The 15764-nt window shown below is 32.5% G+C and overlaps 2 protein-coding genes across 2 annotated transcripts; both read left to right on the top strand.

Moving 5' to 3' along the window:
- The first annotated feature begins 1992 nt into the window (after nucleotides 1-1992).
- Nucleotides 1993-9966, top strand: LOC114943659 (uncharacterized). Its single transcript, XM_029319324.2, is given in 16 exon segments — nucleotides 1993-2071; nucleotides 2816-3031; nucleotides 3101-3202; nucleotides 4026-4880; nucleotides 5009-5405; nucleotides 5583-5920; nucleotides 5995-6426; nucleotides 6497-6670; nucleotides 6822-7034; nucleotides 7213-7464; nucleotides 7535-7818; nucleotides 8019-8121; nucleotides 8192-8377; nucleotides 8455-8823; nucleotides 8825-9580; nucleotides 9657-9966. Coding segments are annotated over 15 exon segments (4713 nt in total). The 5' UTR covers nucleotides 1993-2071; nucleotides 2816-2878; the 3' UTR covers nucleotides 9756-9966.
- Nucleotides 9967-10038: 72 nt separating this feature from the next.
- Nucleotides 10039-14399, top strand: LOC114943663 (uncharacterized). The gene is made up of 9 exons (XM_029319333.2): nucleotides 10039-10729; nucleotides 11429-11548; nucleotides 11693-11810; nucleotides 12390-12651; nucleotides 13015-13131; nucleotides 13193-13283; nucleotides 13678-13814; nucleotides 13988-14120; nucleotides 14220-14399. The coding sequence occupies exons 1-9, from the start codon at nucleotides 10565-10567 to the stop codon at nucleotides 14271-14273; spliced, it is 1197 nt and encodes a 398-aa protein (XP_029175166.1). The 5' UTR covers nucleotides 10039-10564; the 3' UTR covers nucleotides 14274-14399.
- Nucleotides 14400-15764: the final 1365 nt, after the last annotated feature.

Consider the following 15764-nt stretch of genomic DNA (forward strand, 5'->3'; position numbering starts at 1 on the left):
TCAAGTATATTTCTATATGTAAGTATATATGTATATCTATAGGTATACATATGTATATATAATAAATTTTATTATTCCAACTCATTTTGTAGCGACATTTTAATGATTCGTAAACTATATAAATTGATAGATTTTATCTAGATTTATATTGTTTTTTTCTTCCGGAATTTGTCAGAATAAGAAAGTTCTTTTGACAGATCCACCGACGAGATACTTTATCTCGTCGGCGGTAGTGTGCAGTTTGAAATCAGCTGTTATCTGTCAAAATAGAAGTTTGGCTCGATGAATTTTATCAAGTACTACTTTATCTGCGGTAGATTAATTTATCATCTAATAAGTTGATATACCTATGATAAAATAGTACTCTATATTTCTCGTATATATATTGATTTTAAATATAGAACAACACAAGCGCGAACTACGCGCACCGTTTCTAGATTTTAGATTAAAGAGATTGATATTTAAAAAAATAATATAAAGTTTACTTAAACTCTATTAATTTTGTTGATAGAAATCAGCTGATTAAAGCGTTAAATTGCTAATTAAATTTTAAGATAATAATATAATTTAAAAATTAAAATAGTAATATGTAAGTAACATGTTATAATATCTTATCCTCGATTTATATTTTTTGACAGAAATCAGCGGAAAATATTAATCGAGTTTTCAGTATTATAATATATTATAACATTATTTCATATTTTAGATCCAATGCATCAACTACATAAAAAACTAATTGTTTCAAAGTAATCCCCAAAGTAATAAGTTTAATGTGGTTTTTCTCATTTATCACGAAAAAGGCGCAACCTAGGACAAAGGGTGGATTTGTGGATCTCGTCGATTTCTACAAGATTACCCAGTAAAATATGCAATGACAGCTGTTCACGAAGGAAGCAGTAAGCGTAACGACAGAACCATTTGGCATTCAGCACATCGTGGAAAAGAAGCAACAACAATACATCTCGAGACTTTTAAAGGACTTGGACATATTCAAGGATTAACATGCCCTTTTTCAATAGGGAAAATATATATGTAATATTTTCTTACACATATTGTTCTAAGATATGTCTATATTTTGTGTTTCATTTTTATAATTCACATTTCAAATTTTAGTTTAAAAAAACCTTTAGAGAAAAAATAAAAAATAAAAAATTAAAGATTACAGATATCTGTATTTTTTGTGATATTTCAGTAAACACAAAGTAACAGTAATATAACATCATTGTTACTGTTACTTTGCGTTTACTGGGATAGAATTTAAATAAAAGGAACTAAAATTGATCATTATTGTCTCAACAATTAGTATTTAAAATGACGATATTGAGCGTGCAATATTACGAATAAAAATGTAAAAAAATAAATCCTTTGATCTTCCTCTTTATACAGCGATAGCGATGACGAACAGTTCGAAAAACTACCTAAATATAGAATACGTGCGGTGCTATTGTTAGAACATTTTCCCGAGTGCATCAGAGTGCCGTATGAAGATTTGAAAGCGTCTTAAAATAGATGTTGATTCTGTTAACTGTCTGTAGTTTCTCAAGAAGGAATTTACAACAGAAGCGATTACAATGAACTACGCTTCATTTTATTCTCGAGAAATAAAAGTAATCTTTGTAACTATATAAATATCTAAATAAGATGACATATTTAAAGAAATTTAATAGGTAGACGGATAAAGAGATTTGTCGATACTGTTTTTTTTTAAATTTGATTAAAGTTTTGATGAGAAAGATCGAATCTGGTGCATGTTACCTTTTGTATAACGACGTGCAATTGAATCAGTGCTATCTAATCTTCTTATCAGAAAGCTTTTGAATATGGGTCTGTTTTTTTTTTGTAATTGAGGAAGTTCGACTTCCTAAAACGTGAAACACTCGCGCGTGTTTGCATGCGCGTCTGCGCAGAAACACAAAGCGAAGATGTATCGTCGACTTTGCGCAGGCGGTCTTTCGAAATGATATTTTTAGAGATGCGAGTCGCTGCCCGCTAGCAATGACGGTAGTCAAGAGTCGTCGTTGACCCTCGAAGCCGAAGCCACGAATTTCACGATTTTCCGATTGATCATTTGGTGAGCGACTTTAAAATTTAAGAATTTTATAAATCGTTATATATTCGATACTTGCCCCGGTTTGACTCATTTCATTTAAATAAAATAAAGTACCGGGTTTTCGATATTAAATATATATAGTAACACTTGTTATTCAATAGTTGAATAGATGATGATCTTATTTATGCAAATCTTTCTAGATGCATTGTCGAGCATGTTGCATGTTGTTTCGTATTATTGTTATAAGCTATAGATAATATATTATTTCATCGCGAATGACTATTTGTTATTCTATAGCGTTGTGTAATTACAACTCTAAGCTAAATGTCTTTCTAATTTTAATTAATAGTTTTTAAAGAGAGCTACTTCGAGAGAATGAGAAAGAGAATCAGGATGCAATCTAGTTCAAACTAGTTTCTAAAAATAAAAGCTGACACAATCCAAACTTTTTCTCGTAGCAAGCCTATATACAGGCGCATATATACATATGTACATCGGTAATTAAATTAAATTTAAATACATATATATATAACATCTCATTTTTTCATTGTGTAAAATTATTAAGAATTGTCAGAATTTTATGATAAATTCTAAGCTTTCAAATTTGAAACAATTTTGAAGATATATCTATACACATTTGTATTTATATACTTGCTAGAGAAAAAGCATAACAACATTGCAAATGAGTATTTCTATTGGAATGTTATACTTTTGGCAAGATGAATAATATTGCATGAAATGATATATTAAGAAAATTATTTGTAGGAAAGAGAAAGAAAAAAGCAAAACCTATATATTTATTATTCGGACAATCGGAAAAATTAGATAATGGGAGCGTCAAGTAGTAACAATATACGTTCGACGATGTCGATCTCTACGAGCGAACAGGAAACGGGAGCGTGTTTGTATTCGGAAGACGTTTGCTCTACTCAAGAACAAAGAGCACATCTTACGACGAGCGAGGATCAGCCACGATCGCAGGTACATTGCTCTTGCCAGAGAAATGAGACACTTTATGACAGGCCATTTATTTGAGACTTTGGCACGCAGGGTCCCAGCCCCTACGCGACCTTGAGGACGGGCGAATTATGGGATCAAAGACCAACGGCATCCAATCTATCCAACGTGCTACCACCTAAACGCGAGACCTTGGTGAGAGAGAACGTCGTCTCTTGCTCTTTTCTTTGCTCGTCCACCGTATTGAGTTCTCAGATGAATATATCTGGCGCTGTTTCCATTTAACGATGCTTTATTTATTGAACAAGCGCTGTCGATATTCGTCTGGATTGTTCGTTCTCGTATAATCGTCTGTTCGAGACGCACATTGGATCGCGGTTAAATTAAACTCGGACAATGCCATCGCGCAATTTTCCCGGATAAAAACGCGCAGTTTTGCCGCGCGGAAACCGCGACAAGCTGGCTCCTCTCCAATTCGTGATTTCGGGAGAACACGCTGACTCACGGTCACGAAAAGTCGCTTCCACAGTCATCGATCGCGATCACGTGCTTGGTCGCGGTCGACGATTTCGCGCGACGCAGATTTTATGCCAGTGTGCTATTGTAAATCGTCGAGAGCGGATTACTTCTTACATATTTGGACAGCGCCGGAAGAATCTACAGTATTTCTACGAAAAATTAGTAACCGAGATAATTTCGCGCACATTAAAATTTATTTGGCAAAACTGTGAAGTAAGAGAAAAAAAAAAGAAAAATTCTATTACTTTCTACATTTTCTTTGTTCGAAGTCAGATGATTCATCACGTTCGTGCGCTTGTCATATAGTTAAATTTACAAAATTGTCGTCATAGACATCGTCGTTTATTATACGCAGACACTAACACGGATAATTATAGAGAGATTTAAAAAAATATTTTGATTGCGCAAAAGAGGCCATATATTTGCGAAAATCGATTTATGGATTTTCAAGAGCTTCAAAGAGACTCAGGCTCTGCTATCTTGCTTATTTATATTACAGGTAACGTGCGCCACGCAAATGACAGGTTGGCAACCAGCCGATGGTCAGAATTTCTCGATGTATCAGCAGAATAACGAAATCATGGAGCTTTCGCGAATCATCTCGCAACTTGCCATGGCCAATCATCAATTAGCCAGTGCGCATAACGCGACGCTGGCGCGTATGGAGACATTATATTTAGAGCTGTCGAAGGATAGGCAGGACCGGAAGCAAAAGGTTTCGACGGAGGCCTCGGAAATTCTTCAAAAGAGAGTTCCGGACACCGAAGAAGTAATCGAGAGAAAAGAAACCCGAAGGTTGGAGCAACGCGTCGTTAGATTGGAGAGATTGTTGGCAGCGAGTTCCGCTGAGCAATGCAAACAAAGGGAAGATAGCAAACTACGTTCTAGAATCGAAAGACTGGAGAATCTACCGAAGACACGAGATGCAAAAGATCGATCGAGATCCGGAGAATTGCGTCGCGAATCGTCAGAAGAGATGAGTGAGGCCGTAATGGATGCTGTTAGTGAAGTACTTGAAGATGAGTGTGACAATCAAGGCGTGAAAAAAGAAGTAGTTGATGTTTATAGATATTGTAATGATGCTTCCGATGATTCCGAAATAACTGTTCCTAGGATAGAGGAAAATTCAGATTCCGCGAGCATAGATAAAATGCGCAGAAGTCGCGCAAGATTGAGAAACGACGAGCAAAGTTCGACAACGGAAAATTTAACGAGCGAAGAAATACTTAGATTGTCAGAAGAACTTGAGAGATTAAAAACGGATCGACTGGAGTATCAAAGTGCCAACGAAACACTGCTGTGCAGTTTAGCAGATCAGAAAACCCTGATGGAAAAATTAAATGCAGATTATGAGGTATGATCACATTTGAAGGCATTCTTGATTTCAGAGATTCCGTAAAGAAATCGTAATCTTAATTATTTTTATTTTAATTAAAATATTTTTTTAAATGTTTTAATTAGAATTGTACATTTTTTATTTAGGAATTGAAAGTGCGATATGTAATGGCAGAAGATAATTTACACGAGCACAAACAACAATACGACGGACTGACGAAGCACTTGGATTCCGCTAAAGGGGAAATCGAAAGATTGCTGAAAGAGATCGATATTTTTCAGTCGGAAAAAGACACTGCCGATACAAGAATCTCAATTTTGGAAGAAAATCTGCAGAAATCGCTGCTCGAAAAAGAGCAGATGAAAAGTGTGGAAGATCAAAAGACGTCAAAGTTACGGGCACAACTGTCCGAAGAGGTCTCGGACAAAAAAAAGCAGATTAAGGCTCTTGAAGACGCTTTGCAGGAGATACAAAGACTGAAGGAAACTATCAAGACTGAAAGAAGGAATGAGAACAGCATTGCTTCAAAAGAGGATGTCGTCGGTATGTTTAAATTCACATGGATATACTTGCATTATATATTAAAAATGTGTTATTTTATATTTTCATTATATTTTATTTCATATAAAAAATCATCAATTAATCTACACATAGCGATGATACATAGAAATAATATGTATTTTAAATCACAGAATTATATCGAGAGTTTATATATCGCAGATGCTGTCGACTTGATAGATGACATATTGGAGAGTACGTCGAATTCAGATCGTGCCTCCATCAATATAGAGGAATTTAAAAAAGAATTAACCCTGAAGAGGGAAGCTAGACATAGAGCTATCGCAGCGGTCTCGTCCGAGATGGAGGAACTTAGAAGAGAATTGGCAGCCGAAAAGGAAGCGCATTCCGAAACAATGCTAACTCTTTTGCGTTCTGGTCACGGCGATTTTGATTTCGCCAAGTCTACGGTGAAACAAGAAAGCGAGGACAAGTGTTTGGACGAAAACGAGAAAGTATTGAAACGCGTGGAAGCGCAACGATTAACAAGCACGTTAAAGGTAAAATCATATTCAAGTTTTATTCGCTTTACGATCAAAATCTGGGTATGAATACACGTGTCTATTTTATATAGGTGTCCGACGAGTTGAGAAATGATATACGATGCCAAATCGAGAAAGTGGACGACCTTCGTTACCATTTGGAGAACGATCCAGAGCGTCACCGACATCGTATTCGATGTTTGACGGAAGTGACCAAGAAGGAACGCGAGGCTCTCGTCGTGCGAGAACGTCGGACCAACGAGCTGAAGAATTATTTAGCTCAGGTGTTGGTTAGACTGGGCGACAGGAGTTTTCTGGAAGTTCGCAGTGACGCGGATGCCGAGTGCGATCGACAACTGGAGAATATAATTGTGTTGAAGAGTCTCTACAACGAGAGACTTAGAGTTTTGACCGAGATAAAGGATTCCGCGATCAAGGAATTAGCGGACGTGAAGCCAAAGCTGGAATACTCTCTAAAGAAATCCGAGAACTTGGAGGAGGAACTCAAGAAAGCCGAAGAGAAGGTAACGAGATTTTGTTTGATTCTGCGGATTATTTGTGTTCGAAGTTCTAATGATGGGTCACACATGGCAGGTCGATTCTCAAGATACGGAAATCGCGAACTTGGAATCTCAGTTGGGATTAACGAAAGCGGACTGCAGAGATCTTCAGAATCAGATGAATCTTATCAACGGATTATTTACGCAGATGCTGCTCGGAGCTTCCTCCGCAGATATGGATCTTGATCGATTGACTCAGTTGTTACAGGTATCATTTGCACTTCTGATAATTTATAACGAAAGATCACATTTATACAATATTTTAACATAGTTTGAAAAAAAAGATTTACTTTAAATTTCGCGAAAGAAGATATGATTAAGAAAAGATGGTAATAAAAAGTATGATTTTAAAATTGCAGGAGAATCACGATCTTATAAGTGACATAGCCAGGGAAGAAAGTACCGAAGCAGCGGCCCTTCCTAAACTTCTTTTGGATTTGATCGAGCAAGTCGAGGGTGGTAAAGCGTCCCAAAAACACGCGAGTGACGAAAACAATATAGAAAATATTGGCGAAATTGACAAGAAGGAGGATGACTTGCAAGAAGAAGACATCGCTCATAATTTACCTAAGGTAATAATGATAAAAATTATACATTCGTATAATTATATATTTAATTTCATATTTTTTTCTTAAATTTTTGATTGCTAACTTGGATGTTATATCAAAATCATATTAAAACTACGATTACGCTTGCCAAAGAGTTTAATACATGTGTTGGTTTTGTTAAAATAATTACAAACTTACGTAGGTATGGCGTGTTTTATTGGAGCTACTTAGCTGCCATGCAGTTACCTCTCCGAGCGTTTCCGTTGCATCCTGCTCGGATCCGAACAGCTGTTATAAATCTGTAGACACTCCAGCCGGACCAAGATTAGTGATATCCGTGAGCAAAACATACATTCGTCTAAAGGAATTGATCTTGGAAAAGAAGCATTTAGAGAAGGAGATGAATCGTATGAAGCAGCTGAATACTCACTTGGAGAGTAAACTGGGCGAACAAGTAAGCTACCTGTTTTATTTTACTTACAAATGAGAGGACGAAGATTTATATACATTTTCTCGCTATCTAGGAAAAGAGACTCTCTATGGTGTCGACCGAGCTAGCCAAAACGTGGAATATCGTCGGTCGGATGCAAGTACAGCATCAGCAGTTGCACACGCACGAGGAAATCTTACGTTACGAGCTGCAAGAGAAGAGGAAGATGTTGCAAGAATTGAAACAAGAATTGGAATACTGTAGAGTGAAATGGGAGTCGGCCAGGCAAAAGAATACAAATACCGAATTAGAATGGAGGAGCCTACGTCGCGAATTTGCCGCACGAAAAGCTTTGGCCGCTCACGACTCTTTTAACAGGTTCAAAAAAATTATTTTTATTATACATATATGCACATCAATTACTCTACTTTAACATTTTTGTATTATTACATTTATGACATAATAAATCATTTTGTATCAACATATTAAATATATAAAATTATATATTTGTTTGATTATTTCACGTTTTGAAAATATCCTATAATTTTGAATTATTTTATTTGAATTTTTCTACGCAGTGCTGAAAGCGGCTTCAGTGATGAGAGAGGCGATGATACCGATGAAGAGCAAGAAGCTATTGAAGGAAGAATCAGGCACGGTCCACGCAGACGGACACGAAAAGTACGCGAATATGATTTTCTTAGTTAATAATACAAATTTGCATTTAACAATATTATTTTTATTAACGTAGGAGAGTCCTAGAGCGCCGACACCGGACACAGAATCCGAACAGCCGACGGACACCGAATTATCAGAGTCAAAGACTGGTTCTTCGACGACTTTGGAGCAACGCACACCCACGCCGGAAACCGAAGCGGAATTTGACGAGGCGGAAATCGGGAATGTTGATTCCACAGACTCTGTCGCGGAAGCTAGTGTAAGCAACATTTCAAAAATATTTTTATACTAGAAACTAGAGTGTTATATTACTGATGTTTAATTAATTTCGAACAGCACATCGCGGATAGCACGCAGGAATCTTTGAACCCTTTGGACCAAGCTCTTACTAACGTTATACAAAATCTTATAAAAATCAACGACGGAGAATCAGGCAGGAACGTATCGATTTCACGAGAAGACTCCTCCTGCTCATTCTTTGAAGATCCGTGCGAGAACCTGGCTACTGAATCCGAAACCGCCGACAACACGGAAAACAATGATGCTTTGACAGCTTCGAAAATTAATTCCTGCAACAAAAATCAATCATCCTGGAGACCGACCAGTGAATCTCGGTGTTCATTACCTACGACGCAGATTCTAAAACGAACGGTCACGAGTGTCGACCTTCCTTCGGCGGTGGAGAACGGCGGATCGTCCGAATCACTTGACTCTGACCGAATATTCAAAGCCATGCGATGATGAGACAATCAAACTTGAAAATATTCCGTCACCGGCCATTTCTCACGAATCCGCTACCACCAGCACGATGTCTATCTTTTCTATCGGACCCCTTCCCGTATCCACTGTACCATCTTCGTCTATAAAGAGTGTTCAGTTTAGCAACCCTTTAATCGTGGGTCCGTCTAATCGCTTTTTTGCCCCAATGTTTGGTGCGACTGCGGCGGAGTCCAGCAATTTTACGGATAACCTTGCTACGTCTTTGTTGATGACATCATCGAGTCAAGAAGAACTAATAGACAGCAACGTACAGCAATCTCCCAGATTAATAGAAAATATCGCAGATTCCGACAGTATTTCCATAGATTCATCTTCGAGTTTGGACACCGTCAAAGAATTTCCTATGGCCGACCTCGGTTCTACGTCTTCTACATCATTGATATTTAAAGAAGAGCCACAGGAAAGTCCAACATATTCGCAGAAGGAATCTGTGGTCGCATCGACGAAGATCCGAACTCCGGAGGAAGTCTTAGCAACACGAGCCGATCGATTAAAACGTTTGGAGGAGCAAGCGGATTGGCTTGTGAAGAAGATGAACGCTACGAGCAAACGGAGTACTGCTCTTTGCACAAGATTAGAAGAGCTTCACGAGGTTTATGGGGAACCACCTGTTCCTCCACCCATGCCGGACGTTTTACCTAGTCGTAGACTGCCATCTATTCTGCTCAATCTACCTCGTCAGGTAAGAGATTTCATCATTATCTTGTGAATTGAAATGAATTATCATTGGCTTTTTTTATCTCCGATTTATTTCGCAGACTCTCGAATCATCGTCAGATGGTAGTTCCGAGGACATCGAAAATGACTCTGATGCGACAAAAATTGATACATCATCAAATGCAAATACATCATGTTGAGTAATAATTTAGAGAAAATATTATTAATACAATATTTTCGAGAAGGATCTTGTGGTTAATTACCTTTATCGTTCATTCATGGAAATGTAATGGCATATACGAAATGCATATAAAGTGTGTAAACAACATGTATTAATTCGCGATGTAAATATCTTCCCGAATACATTCAATATCATTTGTCATAATATTAATAAAGCGATTTAAAGATTCATATTATTGTTCGAACATATCTTTCAATTTTAATTTTAGTAAAGACTAGACCAACGAAAGCGCGCGCGTATAGACGTATTCCCACATTTTGAAGTCCGCTCTTTTATTTTTTATTATTTTTCGTCATTAAAAGCAATAATTAATTTTTTCCAAATTTTACAGTCTCAGATATATATGTACATTACTCTTAAAAGTTAAACGTAACACGTAACTTATGAGAGTATACATTGGACTAAAACACATGGATATAAGTCGCTGAAATGTCACGATTGCGTTTGTGCAGTTTTCTCACCCAAACATTTCTTTCGTGGAGATATTATTCTATATTTAAAAAAAAGAAACATCTATTGAATTTCTTTCGGTATTATATCGATCGCTTAATGTGCGACTGCACATTAAAGATATAGTGTTAAATTGCGAGTGTGTATTTTGCGCCCTTCGGCAGTAAAGCTGAATGCTGAATTACGAAATTATATAGAACGCTAAAATTGACATTATAGAGAAGGAGAACTTGAGGGTTGGAAAGAAGGGTAATATAATGGGCTGAACATGAATAGTGGGGATACGTACAGAACCTTTGTTGACTTCAGTTCTCTCAGATGTGTTTTAGTGCTAGAAGTGAAATGATCAATGTTTCGGAACATCTCAGTCTGAATCGTATTCTTTTACTCATACTTGGTTTATGGCCTTATAATAAATCTAAATTTGCTCGACTTCAGTTAATCTGTTGTTTCAGTATTCTAATAACCTCCGTTATATTTCAGGTATGTGTCATTTTTTAATTATATAATTTTATATATTTTGTTTGGATTAAAAAATTTTTTAAATTATTAAGTATAATATTTTAATTATTTTTAAATCATATTACTTTATATTTGTAAATTTTCATTATTTTAAAAATTGATATTTCCTTAAAAATATTAATTAATTTACAAATAATTAAATAAGAAAATAATTTTTAATCTAAATTAAAAGTAATTAAAAATAGTAAATTTTAATTTTTATTGATTTTTTTACTACAATTTAGACACATTATTAGATATACATAAAATCATAGAAAATTGTGTATGTATTGTATATATATATATGTATATATATGTCTACAAATATTTTATAATTACTTGATTAAAACGACTTGATTAAAATTAATAGAGAAAACTAATAATAAGAACTCTTAAAAAATCAATTGAAAGAATGCTCGGAATGTGTGTTATGTGCAATATGCTTTTATACAGTCGTTTGAGATAGTCTTTTATTTCACATGTTAAGTTTTAAAGAAAGATAAATTATAAATAACTTATATTACATATAACATATGTTATGAAGTGACGATAAAATGTTATATATATAATTATATAATTTACTTTTTATTGTTATATATATTAAATAATAATTAAAAATTTATATTATAAAATATAAAGAAGTTTTCTTCTAAAATTTCTTCTACAAATTATTACTTACAGTTAACAATATTTATGACTGCAAAATGTACTGCAGATCTTGTGATTAAAATCTTTTCTTTGACATTTGGTATTATTTGCCTAACGATAACATATAATTCTTTTGTAGTGAAAAATGAAAATGTAAGTAGAAATTTAATTCATTTATTTAAATAACCACACACCTGTGTTTAATACATATATGTTATTCAATAAATTTATACACAACTTTATTTTTTAAAATTTGATTAAGACAAGTAACAAATAAAAATTTAATTGAAACAACAGGTCAAATATTTAATAGAACAGATTAAACAAATCTGTGACGATTTAAAAGACAAAAATGAAATTGCAATCGTAGAAAAATATGGAAGCGATGCAAAACGTTATACGGTACAAATAACAAGTAAGCCAATATTATTGACTGTTGTTACGTTTTGTGATTAAAAGATAGGTGATGTATCTTTACAGTGTAACATCTGCAAGTGATCTTGACTTTGACATAAATATTGTCAAGAAATTATTAATATAAATAATCTTTAAAAGTTTTTTGTTTGTCGCTCGGTATTTATTAAGATATTAGCGAAAAATAAATATTCATGCAAATTGACTTTTTGAATGTGAATTAATAATTTAGAAATTAATAATCAAAAATTTTTGATATTTGATATATAGTTATGTGGTTGGAAAGTATTATTTTTAATACTCTCCAGTAACAGTAAGAATTATAATTCATAATCCTTACTACATATAGAAAAAGATACAAACTTTTATGTGAAATGTTTAAGAATTTAAAAAATTGAGAAATTAATTTGTAATTAGACGCTGCACATGAATTTGCAACTTTCTACATTAAAAGGTCTATTTCATATTGCCCGATGTAGCCCAAGCTAGCTTCGGGACTATATATATTATACTATAGAGTTTATTGTTTATTATTTATTATTAAATAATATTAATGTTTTTTTAAATGTTTGTTGTTTAGTACTTATCGGAAGCTTAGGGTTTATTTTGGCGGGAATTGAATTATGGCCAGATTTTCAAGATTTATTCTTATCGGTGAACAAATCTCGAACACGTCACCTGCTGATTGAAACCGAGTATTTTATCGACCAAGAAAAATATTTCTACTTATTGCTATTTCACATAAATGCATCTTTCTTCATAGGAGTACTTACATTACTAGCAACAGGGACCATGCTCCATGCATATCTTCAATATGCCTGCGGAATGTTTAAAATTGCTAGGTAAGATAAAATAAAGAAACCATATAAAAAACATTTAAAAAACTTTACTCTTATATGTATTTAGATTTCAACTTACAATTAATATTTTCAAACTCAAATACTTAGAAAACTTATTATGCTTATGAAACTAATATAATTTTTACATGCATAATATATGTACTAGCATTTCAAGACAAATATTTGTGTAGCTATATTTTGAGACAAAATTTTGTGTATTGTAAACTAAAGATATATAATAAAAAAGAAAGAGAAAAATATTTTGTTTTTATTTCTACATAAGATAAAATTCATTCTTATAACATTATAATTTTACAATCTTAGTGAAATGTAATGAAATTGAAACGATTTATAAATAATTCACAGTTATCGTATGGAGAGCACAATGAAGATTTATATATCACAAGATTTTAATCTACGGAACAAGAATTTTGTTCAAGAGGGTATAATTTATGCCGTAGACATTCATAGGAAAGCCATGAAGTCCGTATATTTATTATAAAATATTTGAATTGCATAATTAATCGTTTAATTTCTTTTAAAGGTTTTCTGACTATTTAATATCCAGCTTTGAAGTATCATTTATGTTTTTAATAGTATTCGGAGTACTTACTTTGAGCCTCAATATTCTTCGAGTAAGTTTTATTTATGTATGTTTATTACTTGCATGTTATATCTATATTTATAATAAATTGTATAAAATTATTTGCATCACTTAAATTAATTATATGACTCAATATTATTTTATATATTAATGCGTTTGTAAAATCGCATTTTTTCCAATAGCTCTCCGATGATAGCTCTGATTAACGTTGTTTTTCACAATGTTTACTTTATAAATATAATGAGTTACAGTATCAATTAGAAAACAGGAAAGATTTAGATTGCATAATATAATTAACATTGATATATATATATATATATATATATATATATATATATATATATATGTTAATAGTACTTAATTTGCATGCAAATTTTTAATTGATTCTACAAGTCGATCACGACGTTAAAATTCGTGTTTTACAGATTACATCATTAAAATTTAATAATGGTGAAATTTTAATACCTTTGATAACACTCGTTTGCTGTTTTTTATACATGTTCTTAACCAATTTCACCGGTCAAGAAATTACAAATCATTATAATTATTTATATGTTGCTGCGTAAGAAATATTTTTATGTTATATAAAAATATGTATATTATTGTTACATAAATTGTAAATTAAAAATTAATAAGTAAAACATATATATATACTCTTGAACATAATACTCTTATAAATATATATTTTATTTTTCTTAAATTATTATTTCTATATAAGATTATTCTATTTATTAGGTACAATGCTCAGTGGTACATGGTTTCTTTACATATACAAAGGCTTATATTGTTACTGTTGCAAAGAAGTAATAAGTCATTTGGTTTGAATATTGGTGGAATGTATGTCGCATCTATAAAATTTTTTGCTACGGTATAATTTATATATTTTAATATATTAAATCCTCTTATACTTTACAAAAAAAAAAAAAAAAAAAGAATCAAAAGTAGATGTAATAAATGTACTTTGCAGCTGATGAACACATCCATGTCTTACTTTACGGTTTTATATTCAATGCAGCAATGAGAAAAAAAAGTATTATAATATAGATATGGTTCAGCAATTATATATTTTTAATATTAGACATATCAAATAATGTAAACTAGTATAATGTTTTCGTCAATAAAAAATCATTGTAGTTTATTTTATATATAAGAGAATAAAGAACATATATGTGCGTGACATAAAAAAATTTGCAATATATTATGCAACAAACACATACATTATATGCCATAAAATAATTGATAATAAAATAAATATGAACTCTCTTTACATATATACAGAAAAATTATATTGTCATTAAAACATAATACTTCGTAGGCAATATTTTTACAATTAATGTTACAGTTTCACTCACTTTTATTCTTATAGCAGGAATGCTTATAGTTCACAAATGTATACACACTATATATTTAAATAGATAGATATACACCGTTGAAAAACCAGCAAATATATGCTTACGCCACTTTCACACCCCATATACTTTCCCCCGAATGTTATTCTATGACTCTATGAGAAAAGAACATATGTTCAATTTCTTTCGGCGTTAAATCGATCGCTTAATCGACAGCTGCACTTCGACGTAATAATATTAAATTACAGGTGTTCCGCTCTCACAGTGGTATTCCGTGTTTTTTTTTCACATTGCACTTATGGTAATTACAATTATGGTAATTTCTTTTTGCCGTTCTTATTGTATGCGTTTTTTATTTACAATTACGGCAGACCTTACGAAAATTAACTTATATTGCAGTATAAAAAAATTATGCTAGAAAAAAAGAGCTGAGGGAATATTTAATCAGCTACTTGGTGATGGTGGGAATAAACAAAGGTCCGTCAACTTCATCGTCGTTAAATGCGTTTTAGTATACTGTATAGCAAAGAGATGATCAGCGTTGAAGATCAGTATTTCAGTCTTAACCGAACTCTGCTGTTGGCTATTGGTTTATGGCCTTATCAAAAATCGATGCTTGCTCGATTTCAGTCAATCTGTTTCTTCACAATTCAAGCAACCTTTATTATATCTCAAGTATGTATGTAGCAAAATATATATATATATATTTAGATTAAATGCATTATATACAGAATTTTGAAATCCAATTCAGCTACTTTATATCTGAAAATTTTACCATCAATTTGTATACTTTCTTAAAAATTATGAATTGATATTATAAAGCGATTGAATGTGAAAGATACTTATATAACTTCAAAAAAATATAGCTAAATAATAAAACGTTCTTTATTTATTTTCATTTCATTTTAGATTTATAATTTAAAAGAGTCAATACACAAATATTTATTGTTAAAATTTGATACAACTTATAATCAGTGATAATATTTGTCAATTTCTTCTAATGAAAAATCGATAGAAAATATTGTGGCTTATTCTGTATATGTATAATACATTTTATCGTAATTTATCAATATATTTATAATGTATATTTTATAATTATAATATATTTATAAACTTATAATAATCTCTCTACTGTTATATAACTTGTGTTAAATATTTCATTA

Source organism: Nylanderia fulva, unplaced genomic scaffold (genome assembly GCF_048542155.1).
Source record: "Nylanderia fulva isolate GAGA-0341 unplaced genomic scaffold, ASM4854215v1 Scaffold11, whole genome shotgun sequence".
NCBI lineage: Eukaryota > Metazoa > Arthropoda > Insecta > Hymenoptera > Formicidae > Nylanderia > Nylanderia fulva.